General features: G+C 40.2%; 1 protein-coding gene across 1 annotated transcript; it reads left to right on the forward strand.

Annotated features, from left to right (window-relative positions):
- The first annotated feature begins 14381 nt into the window (after window positions 1-14381).
- Window positions 14382-21429, forward strand: LOC131891127 (uncharacterized). Its single transcript, XM_059240641.1, has 10 exons — window positions 14382-14511; window positions 14580-14786; window positions 15086-15295; window positions 15369-16425; window positions 16937-17152; window positions 18876-19084; window positions 19328-19431; window positions 19706-19790; window positions 20092-20354; window positions 20920-21429. Exons 1-10 carry the CDS (start codon window positions 14445-14447, stop codon window positions 21307-21309), a joined length of 2808 nt encoding a protein of 935 aa, XP_059096624.1. The 5' UTR covers window positions 14382-14444; the 3' UTR covers window positions 21310-21429.
- Window positions 21430-21502: the final 73 nt, after the last annotated feature.

Genomic DNA, 21502 nt, shown 5'->3' on the forward strand with positions numbered 1-21502 from the left:
CCCTTGATGACGCTTATCTTATCAAGTAATTCAAGGAGTTCAGTGTGCCAACCTTTGAAACTAAAACTTAGCTCAAAATTGGACCGCCAAGGATTATTTTTAAACCACATGTGGGTAACGAACAGTTAAAGTAGGTATAATTCTTGACTGACGTTGAATAAATTTGCTGCGGTTGTTTTATTGAAAGGTCTACTAGATAAATTCCGATGCTGATTTGGATTTATAGAACGTTAACGTTTCTGTCTGTTCATCAATTGAAAATTAATCATGAGCTTGTTGTTTAGTATAACTAGTAGTTCAGTCTCATCTTTGACTTTCTCATTCTGGCTCAAATTGTTTCTATTTTTACTTCTCCCTCAAACGCATTTCCTGTTAATGATGGATGAAGCTTGAAATTACTCGCAGTTCCTTTACTGATCAACGGGTAGTTTTATAGGATGATATGGATGATATGCGATAGAAATGACAATTATTTGGATCAAAGTAAGAAGAAAAAAAGTCTTTCACAAGCAGTTATTTTGCCTGAACAGCAATCACTTTTAACCACTTCATTCATGATCCATGCTTAAAATGTTTCCCTCGCTATTGTGAAAACAAGGAACGTATTGTCATCGAAAAGTGATGGCTTTAGAGTTCCAGAAGAGACATCAAATATCTCCCCCATGGGATTGAAAGCTTTCTCAAATATCCACGAATTACAAATTCAGTTTACGGCTCACCCGTTCGTGTTTATACGATCATAGACCTCTAGTAGCGAGGACTACCCTAAGTGGCTGATTGCACGTTAGTGTAACATTATTCTTTTCTATACACCATGAAACTTTTTTATGTGGAGTCTGTACCATAGATATCAAAATACTTCAATAGTGAAAAAAAAAAAACAAATTATGAATTTCCTCTCATCCAAAGTTATAGAGGTCTTCTTTGGAACTTGTAAACACAGGGACCCTTGCGGACATCGATTTCGTTCCCAATTTCGTTGCTGGCCCTGCCTCAAACGATGATGTCCCACAATCGTCATCCATCATGAATCTGTTAGTCCAAGGTCGATGCACCAACAACTCCCAATGTCATTTCTACGAAAACTGTGTGGAACACTTCACCGGTCAGTGCCTGGGACAGTGTGAACTGTCCTCGTGGTTCACTCATGTGATCCTTTGGTTTGTCTTCAGTTTCCTGCTCGTGTTTGTGATCTGTATCAAATGTGATTGTTGGTGCTGTCGGATGATTTTCTGTGCCAATTACCGTCAAATGCATCGTCAACAGCCCTACCGGTTCTCACGTCGTTCCACGCCCATGGACATCCCAGGCATTGGCAAACAGCATCAGACCAACAATGCCACTATTAACATGAGCACGTTCCACGAGATTGTCCTGGCCAGAAACCTGTCCAATGATCAGTATTGAAATACAGTCAGCAGCGTTCAAGCCCTTATTCTCGTGGTTCCAGACTAATTGATGATCCTTTGGAATTATGTGCAGACTTTGGAATGGTTTCTTTCCCTCTCCTGGGTCTGTTGTTGAGGTTGGTTTGGTTTGCGTGAGAGTTCTGTCTAGACTGGGTGCCGTTGTGGTCGTGGGATGGTTGACTGGTGGGAGTGACCCACCTCCTCTCACCCTAATTCAAAATTCCGACCCTAGGCTCGGGTGGAACATGATGAGAATGTTAGGGAACAAGTCATGACAACATTAAGATAAACGCACCCGTCCCTTGAGACATTGACTTTGAGTTCAGTTTGGGCACAGGACGTTCACAAATACCATCATCATTGACAAATTTTAGTTATCCTGTCTGGCCTTTTCTGGACATGGATATTAAATTGTTGCAGGACTTAATTGAGGCGTGTCCAATAAAACCTTGGACTTGCGTTAGCCCGGATTCGATTCCGGCAGGTTAATCTCAAACTGGCTGAAATTCAATGGAAGTTTTCAAATCATATCCTTATGATTGGATTTTCCCGAATAATGAGGGCAATAGTAAAATCATGTCAATAGACTACGTTAAAAAAAATCTGTGATCTGAAAGAGAAAAGTATATTAATCACGAGCAATGAGTGAACGATGAGACGGGAAAAAGATCCCTCATAATATTTTGAGCTTGGGGTCGAGTCGGCCAAGTCCTTGATACGGGATTCGATTCCATTTAGATTAGCCCTTGCACTGGCAATGATGTTGTTTGCGGCGGGCTTTGGATTTGATCAAATCCGGTTAGCTTTTGGGGTATGACGATATGTAGTCTCAAAAACATTTCATATGCCATGACAATTAAACATATACAAAAACAATTGATGGCTCGACATGTTTTATCTAACTGGGACCAACTAAGAGAATGTGGAAACGCCTAGGGACCTAATGGAGGTTGCGCGTTGTCTTTACTAAGTCTAGCGTGGGTTTGATAACTTGTCCTCTTGATGAAACCATGGTCTGCTCAAGGAGTATTACAGGCCATAGAGCCTTCGTTGGTCTGCTTTAAGCAAGGGTTCTTGGCTTATCTATCCATGGAGCTAGTCAATGATCTATCTTACCTAGCGATTTCTGATATTGATAAACAATATTGGACATTTACTCTGAATTCATTGCAGCCATTAAAAAATAGAAAATTTAATGGCCTGGGGGTTTCTGGAGATGGCTATCAGATTTGGGAAGAATTGTCTTAGAATCATTTTTCAACAAGCGATGTTATCTTATCATGTAATGAAAACTTAATCTTAAAGCAAAAATCTATCTATAAGCCACATCGAACAAGGTAAGAATCTCCTCCCAATGTGTCATGGTTTTAAATCCAGGTGGCAAAAGTTAATTCAACAATTCTTTTAATTTAGTACGGACTACCGTGTGGCGCATATTCTCTTACACACTTTTTAAAACGATTTTTTTTTTGTTTAAAAGTAATCTTATGGCCAATTCTAGAGTTTTTATGAGATCTGTAGCTTTCTTTTGCGCCTAATTGGGTAAAATTCTTCAAAACAATAAGAATTATATTCAAAGATGTCCGATCTCCGTGAAAAAGTCTTTGGCGTATTGTTGCTGGTGACCAGGCAACCTTCACTGCCAAGTACTTTGGAATTGCCAGGAAGACCGTCTACAATATAAAAAAGTTGTGCAAAGGGTCTGGAGGGTTCAAAAAGAGGTCAAAGAATTTAGGAAGGCCTCGATCTGTCTGAAGGAAAGCACTGGTAAGAAAGGTCAAGGGACAAATCCAAGCTAACCCCAGGACATCCATAAGGAAGCTTGCCAGGAGAAACACAGTGACTACCAAGAGGACTATGGAGAGGCTGGTAAAGTTGGACTTGGGCATGAAATCCAGGGCTGTGGTTACAGTACAAATGTACAACCTGCAACGTGAAAAACGACATCAGAGGTAAGAAAAATCCTAAAATGGGTGAAAAATAATTCCTGAATCGTCCTGGTGTTCAGCGATTAGAAATATTTCGCCTGTGACGTGTACAGTCACAGAAGAAACATCAGGTATATGGCCAAGACCAAGGAGGATGTTGACAATTCCATCAAGTACATTCCCAAGTCCAAATATCCCCAAAAAGCTATGATGTTGTGAATAGTTTGCAGTGATGGCTTCAAACTTCGTCCAATTTGGATTGAGGGTAGTATGGACACAAAAAGTACATTGACATCCTCTCCAAAACTGTCATCCTAGCTCTGAACAGAAAATATGGAGCTGGCAAATGTGTCTGGACTCAAGATGGTGCACCAGCACACACCAGTGATAGGACTCAGACCTTTCTTCCATGACAAGTTGGGGTCAGAGGGATTCTGGTCCAAGGACATTTGACCTCCATCCAGTCCTAACCTGAACCCCCTTGACTACCATGGTTGGACGCTTGTGGAGCAAAAAGCCTGTGAGAAAGGTCATAACAATGTTGACAGCCTGAAGGCCTCTGTGAATAAGCACTGAAACAGGATGAAACCCACGGACCTGGTTGCTGCCTGCAGCAACTTCAGGCTTCACATTGAAGCCTGCATTACTGCAGAAGGCTGAATTTTTGAAAAATAGTAATCTTATTATTAATGCCAAAAGATGTTTTATGAAAATTAAATTATAGTCCTACTCATTACGAAAATATATCTTGTTCAAGTTTTACATCAAAAGTGTGTAAAATATATGCACCACATGGTATACTTCCCCAAGCTGATCTGGCTAACCCTTGAATATAAGGTTGAACGGGAATGTTCGTCAAAACTTGAACAAGTCTGACTTGGATTCTGTTACTTGATCAACACGTACATACTCCCTACGAATATTTGAGGGCAACAAATTAAACAATGAATGAGCCCGAGAAAAAAAGAATTCATTGTTCTAATAGCCTGGACTCTCGAGGGGTTGAGGATGCTCTCAAAACGCACGTTAAGCTTCTACGGTCACTACAATTGACCCTAAATCCTGGGTTGGGACAAAGCTCATGAACGCTTTTGAAAACGTACAATATCAAATACATTTCGTACCTTCTCTGAATACTGTACAATCTCAACCTTTCTAACCTCTCCCAGTACGAGAGCTCTCTCATACCCTCAATGTTCCTAGTAAAACATCATTGGACCTGCTCGAGCTTTTGCAAACCTGCTGAACTAATTGGAGCCCAAATGGGAGAGGCATATTCAAGATGCGGCTGAACAATCGACTTGTACAGAGTTAGCATCGATACACTATCCCTGGACTTAAACATGCGATATTTCCAACCACATGTTTGAAAAGCTTTACCAACTTTCAACTGGATATGCTCATCGAACTTTCCATTATCTTGGAGGACTACACCTAAATCCTTCATGGATGAGACCTGCTCAATGTCCTTACCTTCATCATCTAATAGTGGAGTGTCTAATGGCGTCGACCCAAAGGTCATTGAGCGAATTTCATTCCATTCAAGGCCATGTTACTCGCAGCAACCCAGGAATAAATTTGGTTTAGGACCTTTGCCAGACAACCGGAATCCTGACCATTCCTACCAACTACCATTTTGTATCATCAGCATAGGAAGAGATACTGACATTACTACTACCAAGCTCTGAAGCAGAGCAATGAAGATAATGAAAGGAGAGGACCCAAAATGGAGCCCTGAGGGACACCCGACTTGACATCATGTATGTCACTAAGGAATCCTCAACCTTAACTAATTGTTTCCTACCACAAATGAAACTTCTTAGCCAATTGAGAACCTTGCCTTGGATTCCAATCTCATGGAGCCTGTTAACTAAAAGGCCATGATCTACCTTGTCAAAGGCCTTGGCAAAGTCGAGATAAACTACATCGACTGATTCATGGCTCTCCAGTCCCTCAATAACCTGCTCTATATGCTCAATCAGTTGGGAACCGTGCTAAAATGTGCTCGGAACCCATGCTGGCTAGGAGGAAGAGACTTCATGGATATCAAGAAATCCAACAAGTTTGAACTTCATGATCTTCTCAAACACCTTCGCAATATTCGAAGTGAGAGAGATCGGCCTATAATTACTGGGGAGTGACTTATCTCCCCCTTTGAAAATTGGAACCACATGAGCTACCTTCAGAGAAAAGAGGAAATTGCCCTGGTCCAAGATGCAACGCATCAAGTACGAGAAAACTGGATCAAGAACCAGTGAGCATCTCATCAGAAACTGAGATGTCACCCCATCAGGGCCAGGGGAGCTCGAGAGTCTCAAATCCCTGATGGCCTCTAAAGCATCCTGATCTGTGACCACGAAGATCATCTAAATGCTCAGCTTGACAAGCCTTGCCAGTCCCAACAAACTCATCAATAGAGCAATGGACTGTTGCTCCTAAACTCAGTGGAGTTGAAAAACACTAGAGAACTGATCTCCAAGTATGTTGGCCATAGTCCTACATTGTCTATGGCTTCCCAATTGACCTCAAAAGGCCCTACAGGGTGTTTGACCTTTCTCCTAGAGTTTGCATAAGAGAAAAACGCCTTCAGATTCGACCTCACCTCTTGAACAACTCTACTTTCTTTGTTCAACTGATCTGTCTCAATGGAGGCCTTTTTTCTACATTAGATTAAATCCAACTTTCTTTGAAGGCTAGCCACAACTACTGGATTCAAATTGCTCTGGAGCCTTTTTGCTAGTTTGCAACTCTTTTTGAACAAATTCTTCCTATACTTCGGAATTTTAGAATGTGCCCCGCCCTGTGGAACACATTCAGAGATTGCTAGAGTGGAACAGGGATCAGATCAGAGTCAGTGGAAAAAAACAAGTCAAGAACGCTATTCGCTCTGGTGGCTACACCAACATGCTGAGAGAGATTGCGCAAGATCGCAAATTCCTCCAGCTTTTCCAACGACTGAGACGTCGATTTCGAAATGGGAATATACCCATCTGGACTAACCTCCCACTCTACAACGCTAGCCGGAAAATTGAAGTCCCCTACAAAGAAAACCTTTGAGCAAACTGACTGGTCCAACTCATTTCCTATGAATTTGAGAGCTGACAAGAACGAGCTTACTGAACAAGAGGGGGGCCTATATATTGTCACAAAAGAGTTCTACTTCTCCATTAGACATTTTTACATGACTAGTGTGCAGGTCATTTCTAACATATACTGTAGACATACGCCCCCATGCGGAAAAATGGGATTGTCAGGGCGTACTCTATCACATCGAACTAAATTGAAACCAACCATGGCCAGCTCTTCATCTGTAAGACTCCTGGTCGAAGCCAGGTTTCTGTCATGGAAATGAATGAGACCTGCCTATCTAAAGCTAGTTCCTCAAGAACCTTGATCTTTGTGCTATCTTTTTTGGAAATAAGACAATGCACATTCAAATAAAGCCCTTTTATGGGCAGATAGCCCTTCGATGGACTAGAGCTATCAAATCTTTGACTAGGCTCTCTAACCTTAAAAAATCCTGTTTTTGGACAAAACTAATCTTAGGTGGAAGATAAGAGTACCTTTGAGGAGAGAGTAAAGAGGAGGAGAAGAGGGAGAAGGAACTCTGTCCGCCACCTGAGCATACGATCTAAACGATGCGTGGAGCTCATGGCGACCAGAGGTAAGTGTCAGTGTAAGTTCCTCATCAATTGATTAGATAATTATTCTTTCTGATTTTCTTTCTAGAAGTGTCTTTGAGCAAGTATTGGGCAACCTTTCAATGATTTTAAAGACAATTTGATTGTTTTTGATTAACTTGATGTTCACGGTCATTTTAATAGAATACTATTAACTTTTAGAATAACTGTAAAAATATTTGCTATATGAACAGAGTTGTGCATTAAGGAAATCATTCTTATCTAAAAAAAACACTTCAATGTAGTTCGTAGCATTGGCAAGCTTGTTTATTGATGCTAGAGCTACTGTCTTAATTCAACGCAATGGCCTCACTTGGCGGTCAGAAGAAAACCGTATCGTTTTTTTTCGCTGACCACGCATAAGCTGAATTTGTCATTTAATTACGTTTCCCGGCTTGTTGAAGCAAACAAAGTTATGATATTGAACCAAGAGTTTTGTACAGTGACAGAACTGCACAAAGATGCTACATTTTTGAGTTTTGGAGCACAAATCATTTGAAAGTTGAAACTTTAATCGGATTCAAGAGCAAGTGCGAGTGCAGGTTGCCTATAATGTTTCTTCCTCCTAAAGATGCAGAAAATCAGTGTTGCCGCGCTACATTTTTATTGATTTTCCTCTGCGTCATATGCCCCATTGAAAAGTACCCCAGTGACCTCCCAGAATATGTGCCATTATCATCAAGCAGCTGCTACTTAAAGGCACCTTGCTTAAGAGCCTTAAAGGAGTCAACATACTTTGCATCAATTTCAGGGTGTCCGCTGTCAAATCATAAAGCCAGCAATTTTGATTTGTCAAAGCTTTGAGAAAAAATGAGAGCTCTTTATGATGTTGTCTGGGCTGGAAATTCTATGTAAGGATACATATCTCCAATGTCTAGCTATTTCCAAACAATTTTGAAGCTGCTGAAAGAGCCATTCGAAAAAATTGCAATATCTGGCCATTTACTGCAGAGCATTGCCTTCTATTTTGAACATATTTCCTGATAGATGGCAACTTCGCTTCAACTCCCCATTGGGTCATTAAAGTAGGGAAGGAAAATCACCTTACTGTCAAATTTTTTAAAGTTCCGTGCACTTTTGAAGCTTAATAGTTCTTTCTTAAGAAATCAAATTATAGTTCCAGTTCATCTATCCACAAAAGGAATGGTTCATGTAGCATTGCATTTTAATAAACTGTCTCGATATAACTCATTAACATGCTTAGAAATAACTCTCAAGTCGAAAAAAATTGTTGCTGGACCCATTTTTCCTCCTCTAATATTTTTAGTACCTTTTAGATTTTAGTACTTGTACTGTATTGAAAAGTATAGTGAAACACCATTCGCTAGAGTTGTCCTCGTATGATAGTGAACGATGGTCCCTCGAGAACGATCAGAGGCGCCAAAGATCCCATGTTATGACGGCAAGAAGACAGGCTTACCGACTTTATATTGCGAAAGGATAACTGTAAGAAATACCAATCCAGAAGAGTTGACGATAACATTCAGAATGCCTGGAACCCATGTCAGTTGTAAAAAGAATATGCAAATGTACTTAACCAATCAAAACAGAACAGCAACCCTGCTTACCCAAAACTAAGCCGTCATCTTTTAATTCCCCTCTCGTAGTCCTAGATGTGTACAGGTAAAATCAGTAAGACATTTATCTAACACATGCAAATGCCAAGAACTAACCCATCTAAATGTAAGGGTCATAGATTATAAGAAAGCAAGCTTTCAAAGAAGACAGTTAATATTCTCACATCCACTAGTGATCAACTCCGGTTTTATAAGCCTCTGCAATAGAGTAAGGTCTCGTTGTAAATATACCTATCAAGTTTTGGACACTCTAGCCTCACGTTATTTCGCCACCGGTCAATTCGGATTAGATATCCAGTTCATCACAAAAGTACCCATTTGACCTCCCAAAATGTGTACTTATGTCATCAGACAACTGCTATTTAGATGAGTCAATAGGATTGTGATGATTGGAAGGAGGTAAAAGGTAAGTTTCACGCAAAAGTTTGACGGCGTGAATTCGCAAAAGAACTGAACGGAGAACTGTTTAGCTCGAACGTGAAAACGATATTGGACAACTGAATTGACTAATTGTGATGCTGGGTTCTTCAGCCCTTAAGGGGTAAACTTACTGTTAACGAGCAAAAGTTGCCTCGCAGGTTTTGTCCAACGAAAAATGGAGTCTATAAAGTTCTGAACCATTATGTTAAAGCCTTGTCAAAGCATAGTTGAAATGAGGTTTTGGTGAGTAGAACGTTTGGTCAACTTGATGCAATCAATTAGGGTTTGCTTGAGGTAACTCTTTGCAGATAGTAGTCCTTTTCTTCCTCCTCTCAATTCTCTCGTTGCGGACAAACAAACAAAGAAATCCAACCATACGCTCTATGATGCCTGACTTTAACGAGGCATTTTCCGTTGAACAGCGTATTGCTGATCTATTCAAATACCTAAATTCACCAGACTCTTCTGGGAGACTTCTCATATCCTTTAAAGGCATAATTACAAACACTTTTGACATTAGATAAGAATACACACAGTTAATGAGTTATATCGAGACAGTTTATTAAAATGCAATACACCTATAGTGTATACTTGCAGCATGCCAGCGTTAAATTTTGTGAAAAAACTTAATGTTAAGTTTGGAAAAAGGGATGTTTTTAATGTTAGTCACCAAAAAGTTGTGAAACTGTGCTTTTCCTAGCACTGTTTTGTTGAAAATGATGATTTCAAAATTGTTGGCGCGTTATCAATCATTCAATATTTATAAAACCTTCCGTAAAATGATTATTTACATGTCTTAATCATTCGGAATTTTATCCCTAGAGAGTTTTAAACGTCTCCTAAAAGAGTTGATGACTTATGTATTGTACCACGGTACTTTGACTATAAATTGTTCATTCAATAATTTTGTTAATAAATATGGCATCTTAGAGCGCATTTTCTTGTTTCTACGCTTATTTGTCCCACCTAAACAAAGCAGAGGACGTTTCCTCCACTCAATGGAAAAGTCAATTGATAGAACGTAGAAATATGTGATTGATTTGTTAAAGAGTCAGAAATTGTCTTCGATAAACGATCATTTTCCAATCCTTAGCCTCTTGACGTCCACTATGGCGTCAGTTGGCAACGATTTTTAAGGTAACGGTAAGATCATTCAGATTTGTGGGGAGCAATCAGCCAGGAGGAAATCCAAGCATCCGCTCGCTTACCCAATGCAAGCACTAGCTAGTAAACCATGGCTTAACCCCTTGAAATAGGGCACTCCAAACATATAATTTGCATGAATAGTTATATTCAACAATAATACTTTATCTCTGATTGAATCCGAACATTAGACAATTGAGCGATCAGTGGCATCCTTTGGGGGAGCTTGCGTGGCATTTGAATTTGCGACTTAAGTTATTATCTGCTTTAAAATAGTCCAGTCGTAGCAGGTGAAAATAACTGTGTTCTGCATGTTAAGCATTATTAATTAGCGGCATTTTGGTGTCAACGTGATGCATTGATCTACCCTTAACTTCTGCGGACCTGAACCAGAAATCGCTTTCTGATGATTATGTTGCAATTCATTAGATAAAGATCTTTTAATCAAAATAAATCTTATGTTTTGAGAAGGGATGTTTTTGCCTTCCATATCAAGCAATAGGTAGATGAAAGGGAAAATTGTATCATAATATCTTCCTGCACTGGGATTTAAACTTCCCATCCCTAAGCAGCAGATTCTTGCCTGGTCCTTGCTGCCTGCTAGACTGATCAGCATCTTGCACATCCGTAATATTTCGTGATAAAGATCAATCTCAGTTCAGCAATAGAAAAACAATAATATCAGAGCGTAGCAAATGTACAGCCAAACAATTTTGTTACAAAAATTAAATTTTCCACCTCATGATCATTTACCCCATACCCCATGAAAACACGTCAAGATGTCTCTGATTTTTGAAGGAGAAGTGCATTACTCAGACAAAACTGAGTTCCAACATTTGAAATAGAGCATCTTAAAAAAATTGCATTGATAAAAGAGCTATTTCATATGGATGGAATGCATCATAAGCAGGTAGTTGGTACCATGTCAGCAATCTATTTCAACTTAAGTGTTTTTTTGTCGAAAAGATTTGAGAAAAAAATCAAGTAATAAGATTTCATATTTTTCCTCAAGATTGACCACAATTCTTGAAAATTATTCACAAATATTAACATTTTCTGCTGAAAAGGCTAAAATTGCACAATGAATTAGAAAAATGTCAAGCATTGCTGTTAAACTTGCAAAATTTGCAGATGCAATAAATTTGCAGAAAAATCTTGGATATGCAAGTATTTTGCAAAAAATGCACAATTTGCAAGATGCAAGTTTTTGCCGGCCCTAGTTATCATATTGAAAATAAGCATTGAGTGTTGTTTGTAAACTATTCTTATTTTTAACATTTTGGGATATGAATGATTCATCATCCAGGGACTTCAGCCTCTTTACAAATGACACCCGTTTCTTGAAGAGCTTTTGTCTCCGTTTCGGAAAAGTTGCTTCATTTTCTTTATTCGCCAAAAGAGGTACTCCTACTTGGTCACATGCCCCTTCAAGTGAGCTTATGAGCAGTGTCATGGCATCGTCAATGTTAGGCTCCTGTTCCATTTTGGGATTAAGGTCAAAAGATTCTATAGTTGAGATTATCAAAGGCCATCATTCTTCATGAAAGCAATACTTGGCAAGTCCAGTTTTTGAGACTTTTTGGGGGATTTAGGATTTTTTTCCTCATGAATTGTGGTATATATTTCCAGAATGCTATGATCGGAGAGGTCAGTTGGGGTTACTTGGATAGTAGAAATCATGTCCGGATCACTGGCAAGTACTAGATCTAGTACACTGTCGACTCGTGTTGCGGTGCCCACGTGCTGGGACAGGTTACCCTCGAACATGAAATCTTCAAGTTTTTGGTAGCAAAGTTTGATTGGGATTTGGGGAACGGTATGTAACCAAGGGGGCTAGGATGCCACTCAACTACCGTTTTCGGGAAATTAAAGTCTCCAAGTATGATATGTCGAGAGCAAGTTGTCTTGGCCAGTTCATTGTGGATGAAAATTAAGCCTTCGGAAAATAAGACAGGAGAGCAAGAAGGTGGCCTGTAGATTGTAATTAGGGTTAAATAAATGGATTTTATATGAACAATAAGAATCTCGACCTCTCCATTGGACATTTTTGTAGTGGATGTAACATATTCATTTCTTTCGTAAAGACACACTCCACCGTGCGGAAAGACGGCGTTTTTTGGCCTATTCCTGTCACAACAATACAGTGTAAAACCATTGATCATTATTTCCTCGTCAAGGACCCCAGGTATAGACCAGGTCTCGGTAATTGATATAAATGACATTTTTGTGCGCCATAGACATTCTTCAGGAAATTTTACTTTACATGTATCTTTTTTGGAGATGAGACAATGAACGTTTAAGTAGATTCCTCCTTAGGGACTCGCTTTTTTTGCTGTATCATTTTATTAGTGTATTATTATGCTGTATCATTCCTTCCAGCCTTAAAAAATCCTGCTTTAAGACAAATTGGTTTTGAAAACCCTGAGGTGGCACAAGAGCATGGACATTGGAAGGATGAAATGTAGCGGTTGGGTGTGAAGGAGGGGGGAGAAAGGGAGGCTCTCGTCACACTGGCGTAGTCAGCCCGTGATGGTCCGCTCAGTTGGGCTCAATTGGGTTGTATGCGGGATAGCTAATCGTCGATGGAGGAACGGGGAAAAAGACATTATTTGAAGCTTGTTCTTGGGTGCTATGGTTCACAAGGTTGGGCGTCTTCGTTGCGTTCCTTTTATATGGACAGTCTTACACTTGGGGTTATAACAACTCCCGAATTTCATGGATTTAATGCACATGTAGGGATGGAAAGGTCACAGTTTTCTTTTCTACATCCCTTTTGTTATGTATTTTCAGTCCATACTCAATTATCACAGGACACCATTTAGGATGGTTCAGCAAACACCCACTTTTCCTATCGGGACAAGGTCGCTTCCGGTGAATATTACAAATTTGGACTAGGTCAGATGATTGGGGAATTAACGCAAGTGAAATAGTTTCACTACTGTCCGCTGCTTCCGATGGCTTTGCGTTCTGAGATGAACTTGTCATGATGTCTGACGTTGACAGTACGTCATCGTCTCTTGGCGAGACAAGGTGCTTAGTACCAATTACCCAAGCCTGGAGAGCCTCTATAATAAACCGTTTGTTTATAGTTCCGCAATCCTTTCCATGGAGAATAAGCTCTAGGCAAGCTTTAGCCTCCTCACTTAAGGAGTTAAGGATTTGATCCATAACCCTGGCACAACTTTAGGCAAGAACGGTTAGATCAATCTTTTGACTCTCCACAATTTGTAGTAGAGCGGGCACTCCTACAGAGACTTCCGAACACAAGAACCTGGTTAACTCAGTTGTATTGTTTTGTGTTGTATTGTACTTAATGTGGAGAAGAAAAAAAGAAAAGTAAATTCGTCACTCTATTTTGCTCCTAATTGATATAGTTTGTCTGTTTGGCACACATATCTCGTATCTATCTCTTGAAAGACCTGGTGCGCTTGAGAAAGGTTCACGAACATCGAATCCACGGCAGAGATTTTTCAATGAATCTGATAAATTCAAGCATCTCACATGAATGTTACTAATTTGGGACACAAATAAAGACGTACGTACGTTGTTGCGAAACCAAGTCTGTTCTTGTATTTGTCGATATGTCGTAGTAGCTTGCTTGTCCATACTGTGTTGTAGACAATAACAAATGACGTTAAACGTTGTTTCTCACCTGCAATACCCTGCTGATATAATGTACTTATGAAAAGAGATCTTTAGCTCCCTCGTGAGCACTCAATACCTCCAAGCTTCCAAAATTAGGAGCTCCAAAATGAAAGTCTCATTCATCTTGAACCAATTCTGTGAGCGGAACAATTAAACCGACAAGATACAAAAGCTCCAAAGGCCTCCTTGTGTCAGGGAAATGGGCTTAATGGTTCACTTCACTATTCCCACCTAATGTCCCAGTCATTATTAGAAAGAGGGACACTCAGTCCCCTCCCACGAATGATTGAAACAACTTTACAAAAGAAAATGAAAAGTGATTTATCTAGCTTAGACAACAAGAGACAACCCTATGGCCTTTTGAGTCTTTTGTCCTTATCTCTTGTCCTTGGGTTATAGATTTATCGAGTTCGTTGTCCTTCGGGGGTCCGTTGGATCCATCCAATAGATTCCATTCTGATGTGCCAAAATGGGCCTCTTTGGAAGTGCGTCAAAGGAACCTGACTTTGCCCAAACTTTGACTGAGTCCCATTCTTACCCATTCTGAATGCACTTGATGGACGAGAATTTGGGACCAGTCCTAATTGCGAACCCAATGAGTGTTCCCAATTGAGAGCCAGTTGGTTCAAAGCAGTCCGAGAAATGAGATTTGCCGCGCTCTCGGCTCTTTTTGTTCTCTTCTCATGTCATTATCCCCTTTTTGTCCAAGGTAAGAAAACCCGGGAGATGCCCATTATCCTTCTCGGTTCCAATATCCATGGGTTTTACTTTTGCTAGGCGAGGAGGACTTGATGGTCCCTGTGATCGCGTTCCAAGACGACGGTCTCTTTTCCAACTTCAGTTATGCCATGAGCACTCGAACCATCAAAACTGGATTGAGGGACTTTACGATGTGCTTCAGGGTCAACTTGAATTATGTAAGGGGCACCTCCAGTTATGTCGTGTCTTACGCGGTTGAAAAAAACGACAACGCTCTTACAGCAGGTAAGAGCCTTCTTTGAAATGTGAAAGGCCCTGGTGTTTCCAGGAAAGTGCCAAAGTTTTTTCTTGGTCTTGGTTAGAGAAGGCAAACACAACTTTCGACTTGGTTGTTTGTGTCAAATTTTGGGTTCTTGGAAGATAGTTCCGAATTCTCGTGAACTGATCTCTGCACTTTGCGTTTGAAACGGCAAACGTATCGGGAAACTCTGGGTTTTCTAGAATATGAATGATTGCAAAGAAACCCAACTTGAACATTTATTGTAATAACCTTGAAAGGTTTATTTAAACATCCAAACTTTCAGCATACACGTTGGATGAACAAGATTCGTTGGGGATGGAAATGTGCAAGTTGAAATATGTAACCAAAGGGCGCGAATGCCTAAAATTTGCTTTAAGCCAAGGTCAATATCAGCAATGGAACCACATGTGCATGGTGTATGGAACTAAAGACTTTCGCGATGACGTTGAAGTCAACATCAGGGCATACTTAAATGGCGAGGTTGTGGCTGAAGGTAAGCTCATTGATGGCACATCCTTGCAAAGGCTATTAGATATAATGTGTCAGTGTTCCTCATTCTCATTCAGTGGACGAACTGTTCCCCAAGAGCTCTTTCCGAGTGGTGCCAATCAATGGTGCCTTTGTATTGGCACAAGAACAAGATTCGGTGGGTGGAAATTTTGACGTTTCTCAAGGTTTCTCCGGTCAAATTGCTCAGTTCGGGATTTGGAACAGGGTCTTGGATCCATCGGAGCTGACTTCATTGGCCAAGTGCAAGAACGATCTGGCTGGAAATATTCTGGATTACAACACCGCGGAAAATTGGACCACTAATGAAGTTTTAATGGAATTGGTCCCACTCCCGTCTCTCTGTGGACCCTCCACTATCTACGGAAAGGTTTTTCTCACAGAAAAGGTTGCCTACAACTCGTTCCGATCTCTGTGCGATATGATGCATGGAACCATCCCTGTTTTGAGGAACGAATTGGAACTGATCGAGACCCACAACGCAGTCCGCGAGGCATTCCAGCAACTCAAAAATTTTGAGGAATGTGCCGTTGGGATTGACGATGTCACTTTTCATATCGCTCAAGTACTTCAGGACAATGGGTTTTGGAAAGATCCATACACGAACCAATCTCTCATGGAAGAAAACTCGGTCCAAAAACTGGAGACAGTGGATCCCACCCATCGTTGCGCCTATGTCTGGGGTCATGGCCTCCAAACTAGGGGGTGCGATGCTAGATTGGCTTGTGGGGTGTGCACCCTGCCCAAGCCTCAAGAGACCTTGAAATTAAAGGGACTTTGTGCCCTCAACGTTCAGGATGATATGGAATATGATATTGATTACTATATTCACGGACATCTCAACGGAAAGATCCATTTCCGAGGGATCATGAACAGTCATATTTACTTTGATAAAGACCAGTTACAATGGAGACTCCAATCTTTAAGGAATCCTGACAAATTCTTACTCATGAAGTCAAAGAATCCCAAGGTCCTTCCAATTGGAACAAAATCCTGGATCCTGGGATCAGACAACGCGTTATGTGCGATGGAGAAGAACGAGGAAGTTTCTCTCACTCTCAGCACTTGTTTCCCTAACAAATACACCTGCGACTCGGGAGATTGCATTCCTCTCAGGTACATGTAATTAATCTCAGAAAGAAAACCGGGAATCGCATCTAGAAGCTTTATGGATAAAGTAAGACCAACTGTATTGTGTTTTAACACAAGAACATCTTTTATTCTGGACAAAGACCTGAGAAGACTGCATACCAAATATGATGACAATTTCTGGCTTTTTGAGGAGCAGTATAGTAGATCCATGAGAAGAGTTTTTTTTTTAATTCAACATTGATTGATACATATACAATATTGGTGAAATAGTACAGTAAAAAGGGTGAGTTTTTGGATGAACGAAAAAAGAAATGACTACATGAAATGTATGCCAACGCGGCGTTTTTTAAGCTCTCACCTCGGAGGTAACGTATGAACTTGACCCATTATGAATATCGACTGACTCAACTGGGTGAGTGGATTGTCCTATTGGGCAACGCCCGTACCCTCTCAGGATCCCTCAGGATCTAAGTCGTTCTTTGGCAGACTTCTTGGAAGATGGAAAAGTAATGATTATATCCCCTTTTTTGGACAGTGATAAGTGTAACACGGAGATCGATTGTAAGGATAAATCGGACGAATACAATTGCGATTATTTGAAGTTGGGAGCAAATTATGCCAAAGAGCTGATTCCCCGTGATGAACAAGGAAAGACATTCAACATCTATTTGAACATCTCCGTTCTCGCTTTGCCTTACATCGAGACGTCAACTTTAAAATTCACGGCCGACTTCTATCTTAATCTTCGTTGGTGAGTCACGACATAATTGAAAGAAAAGAATGGTTTTGCTACATTTTCAACGAGTTGAAATGTTAGTTGTTCATATGCTTTGAGGGAACATGGTATACTAGTCGAAGTATACATATTCTTTCGATCCCGAAATTCAAGAATGTCAGAGCTTTTGGGAGACTCACTTGCCTGTATTTACCAGACAGCCCCACTAGACAAAGAGACTGGACGAATTCACATTGGCTTTAAATTTTGCATTTTCTTCCCTACTACGCATAATTATGTTGGCCTTATGTGTCATGCACGTTTGGGAGTGCTAGAGTGCCTTAATCTATAAACAGTAAACATGCAGTGTATGTTCTTGGGTGTTGTCTTTCTGGTGTATGTATTAAAACACTTCCCATAATGACAACTGGCATCTACCTTTCTGTGAATAAAGCAATTGTCAGAGTACTCATATTTAATCCAGAATGGACTACTAAATCATTCATCTTGTTGACCATTTTTTAGACTAAAAATCTATCTATTCCCCAAAACAATATGGATTCTCAACTGGATTTGGTTTGCCAGAAGATTATCTTACCTAAAAAGAAAAGAAACCCCACTCAAAGTGCATTATGTCTTCTCAATGCACGGAAACGTGAAACACACAAAAAGAAAGATTCCTACTTTGCAGCCATAACAGATTGCTTTTTATACCTTTCAAAAATGATTGACAGCCCAGAGCTGCTTGAAGAGGTGACTTCCATACGCAAAAGGTACACGATGAAGCTATTTATTATATCTAATATCTGATGATAGTGGTGATGAAGACCCAACACACCTCTTGTATATTTTCCTTTCTGTTTAGTTAAATAACTGCAGTGATGTATTAACATTTCCCCAACTTGACTTTAGTCACTCAATCATTGAGGAGTGCTGAGGGAGTCCTAGTCTATCCCAGCTCACCCCTTTCAGCCACTGGATTTGAGCCCACTAACTTTAAAAGACTGGGGCAAGCCCCCCTCCTCTTTCACTCTTTAAATCCATAGATGGCAGCTTGGGGTAGCAATCTAAGACTCCATCAACATGCTTCAACACTCTCCCAAACAAAGTCTCCATGGGGACAGGAAAGGTCAATGCATCACGGAATGTATTTTCAAAGTTTTCAAAGCTGCCTTTCAAAGCAATTTGCTGCCTTCAAATATTCCTAGGTCGTATCTAGGCATTGATTCAGTAACAGGATTTAAGTCAGACTGGGGCAAGTTTTTGACTAAAATTCCAAATCAACCTTAGATTCAAGGGTTAGCCAGATCAGCCAACTCTAATTCTTTGGTCGATCAAATAATATAAATAAATAAAAGTTAAATAAAATGAATAAATTTCTCGTCTTGAATTGCTAGGATTCGAATCCCAGCAACGGTAAGGAAGTCCGCAAAAAATAGTAGCATAGCCCCAGAACATAGCTCTGCTCCAGAGTCGTGGGAAAACGTTTTAAAATCATTTTTGCATTCTACGTAAATTTATTCTCTTACTCTATGGGTAGATAAGGCCTCACCTTTTATGTGGAGTCTCTCCGTCAGGGTGGTTCCTTTATGAAAAAATGTACTAGCTAAGGCAGCACGTTAGTGTACAACTAGTGTACTAGGGTTAGTATGAATTGTGCTTCCTAAAACATATGAACCAGCATTAGTAGGAAAACGTTGTTCCTCAATCTATTTTTTCCAGCTAAAAATATTGCTCCTTTTGATATTGGTTTTGGTAGGTATGATTTGCGGATCGATTTTCGAGATCTGAACAACATTACATTACTGAATTCCCTTAACGAAGTGGACCAAAACAGCATCTGGACTCCACGATTGGCCTTTGTGAATGCCTTAGGGCCTTATCAAACCGTGGTGGATGAAAAAACCGCTGGGGTGCTGGTTCGCGAAGATGATCCCTTGGATGAAGATGTGACCTTACCAATAGAAGGTAAGTTGAAACCTTTCACAAATAAGACACGGACTATTTTCAAAAACCAAAACGCCAGGCCTCTTTCGACACGGAAATGTTCTCTTAACAGATTAAAGTTTGTGAAATTAGGCGCACCCGAAAGTTATAAGTTATAGACGCCCTTTGTGAGAGCGCCATTAAAATTTCTTCCCAAGCACAAAAAATGTGGCTTACCCTAAATCCCTTAAGGTTATCTGTGGCTTCCGTTTTTTCCGATTTCAGCGATGCTCTTTTCCGGCCGAACGAATTCAATATTGATGACGAGAGAATATTACCTGAATTATGGATGCGACTTCGATCTCCGGTACTACCCCTTCGATACTCAGGTAAAAAACATGGGATTGGTTCCACACCAATGTGGAAAAAAGCAGCGACAGGAGACATTCGGATTTAGAATACATCCATGACTTCCTTTCATCTTTGGATTGTCGGGAGTGAGCCTTGCAGGCCATAAATAATTCTTTTACGTAAAAAAACATTTCACAAAGTTTCATTAAAGCTCGAAGTTTGCCTTCACTATATTTTATGGGGCCGAAATTTCCAACTAGGATGTAAGATTCCGCGGTGAGCTTGGATCGATTCTTTCTTCCTTTCCTCCAGATGTGCCAGATGATCTTTGAGGTCCAAGGCAAGACAGATGATTACGTGAGGCTTGTCAAAGATGGAAAAGGCATTGAATTCTTAGGTAAGAGGATCCATCCATTCTTCTCGAGTCTCCTTTGCCAGATTATGATCGATGAGTTGGAATATACCAGGAGAATACCTTTCAGTTGGAATTTTTCCCTTTATTGAAGAGCAATGCCACTTCTAAAGTTCAAAGGCACTTTCGTTCGGTCGTTTAGTTTCTATTTGAATGGAAGTCAGTTCATTTTTGAAGGAATGCCAAGAAATAACCATTTGTGATCTTGGAAGACTTTTTCCATCCTCTAATATTTCTCGGGAAAGGTAGCACTTTTTTCAAGGCCTTTGTGTGGTGTCTGTTCCAGGGGGAAGAAAGTTGGTCGAATATGAGATCCAATTGGAGGAGCTAGGGATCACATCCGTCAACCGGATTAGTCGAGCAGTTGCCAAGATTGTATTCCGTCGTCGAATGGAATTCCACGTGACTAACACCTTTCTCCAAACGTTCATTCTCATCGGAGTTGGATACATGTCTCTCTACTTTGACGTGGACAACTTCACCGATCGAATTATGGTCACACTGACAACCATGCTTGTGGTGGCCACAATCACCTCGACCATTCAAGACGTAAGTAGGCACCGGGGTCATCATTTAGCTGGCTTCACCGAACCTCACTTGAATACACTCTAGTGAGGTAGCCATTTGTTAGAACCCAAGGATAGATGGAAGACCCTGCAGCAAGACAATACAATTGGCATTAGAGCTCTGGGAAGAGATCTGTAAATCCATGTAATCCGGATGACCACAAATTGCTCTTAAAGAAGTAGAAACAGCTTGAAATGCCGTTTGCCGGGAAAAAAAAATATCTACCTAAGGCTTAAACTCGCACTTGCTTTGAAAACTAGGCATATTTTTTTGCTGAATTTCTGGATACAAGTTTTCTCTCACTTTCACTTTATCATAAAAAGTTCACTAAAGTTTTTTTGACAATGAAAACGAAATTATATGAATGTTGAACAATAGGGTTAAAGCTTTGCACATTCTAAAGCGTTTGTGACACATATTTCTTCAACGTAAATTTTTCTTCACACGTTCATAAACTTTGCTTTACAATTATTCATGATCCAATATCGCTCTAGGAGTATCATCATTTTAAGCACACACCAAAAGTTACACGACACTTTTGTTGCAGGGTTTGCCCAAGACGTCCTATTACAAATTGATAGATTGGTGGCTCCTGTTCTCGTTGAACATGCTGGTTCTCACTATGGCATTACACACCTATGTGGCACACTGTTGTTTTCGGGCCAAGAATGAAAAACCGATCTATTTCAACTTGAAACGGGTCTATCCTCGAAGTGAGAGCAGAGATGATCAAACCAAGAAGCTCCCCGATTTGGATGGTGAAGAGGATGTGCTTAAACACCCTAAAACCGTTAACCGTTTGGGTAAACTGGCCTTATTATGCGTTGTGTTGTTGTTCAATGGCATATTTTGGACGGTGGCCTTGAATGAGTATCTTTTGTCGGCCGAACATTATCTTAGTAGAGATTCGTCGACTCCTAATAATCAAACGGTGTGAAAATGTCGGCAAACCTTTGACTTGGAAAGTAACTTAGAACATCAAGTGTGTTTATTGCATCAATTTTGATCATGAAAGCGATTCGAACATGAAACAGTGTGATAATAAATTATGTAGACCATGAAAGTTAACATAGTATTTTCACTCTTCATTTGCAGTGTAACAGGAAAGTTTTGTGTCCATTCATGTTTTT

Source organism: Tigriopus californicus, chromosome 11, assembly GCF_007210705.1.
Source record: "Tigriopus californicus strain San Diego chromosome 11, Tcal_SD_v2.1, whole genome shotgun sequence".
Classification (NCBI taxonomy): Eukaryota; Metazoa; Arthropoda; class Copepoda; order Harpacticoida; family Harpacticidae; genus Tigriopus; species Tigriopus californicus.

Coding starts and splice junctions, on each gene's coding strand:
- LOC131891127 (XM_059240641.1), top strand. CDS start 14,445: ATGAGATTTGCCGCGCTCTCGGCTCTTTTTGTTCTCTTCTCATGTCAT. Junction 19,085..19,327: donor TGTGACCTTACCAATAGAAG/GTAAGTTGAAAC, acceptor TTCCGATTTCAG/CGATGCTCTTTTCCGGCCGA. Junction 20,355..20,919: donor TCACCTCGACCATTCAAGAC/GTAAGTAGGCAC, acceptor CTTTTGTTGCAG/GGTTTGCCCAAGACGTCCTA.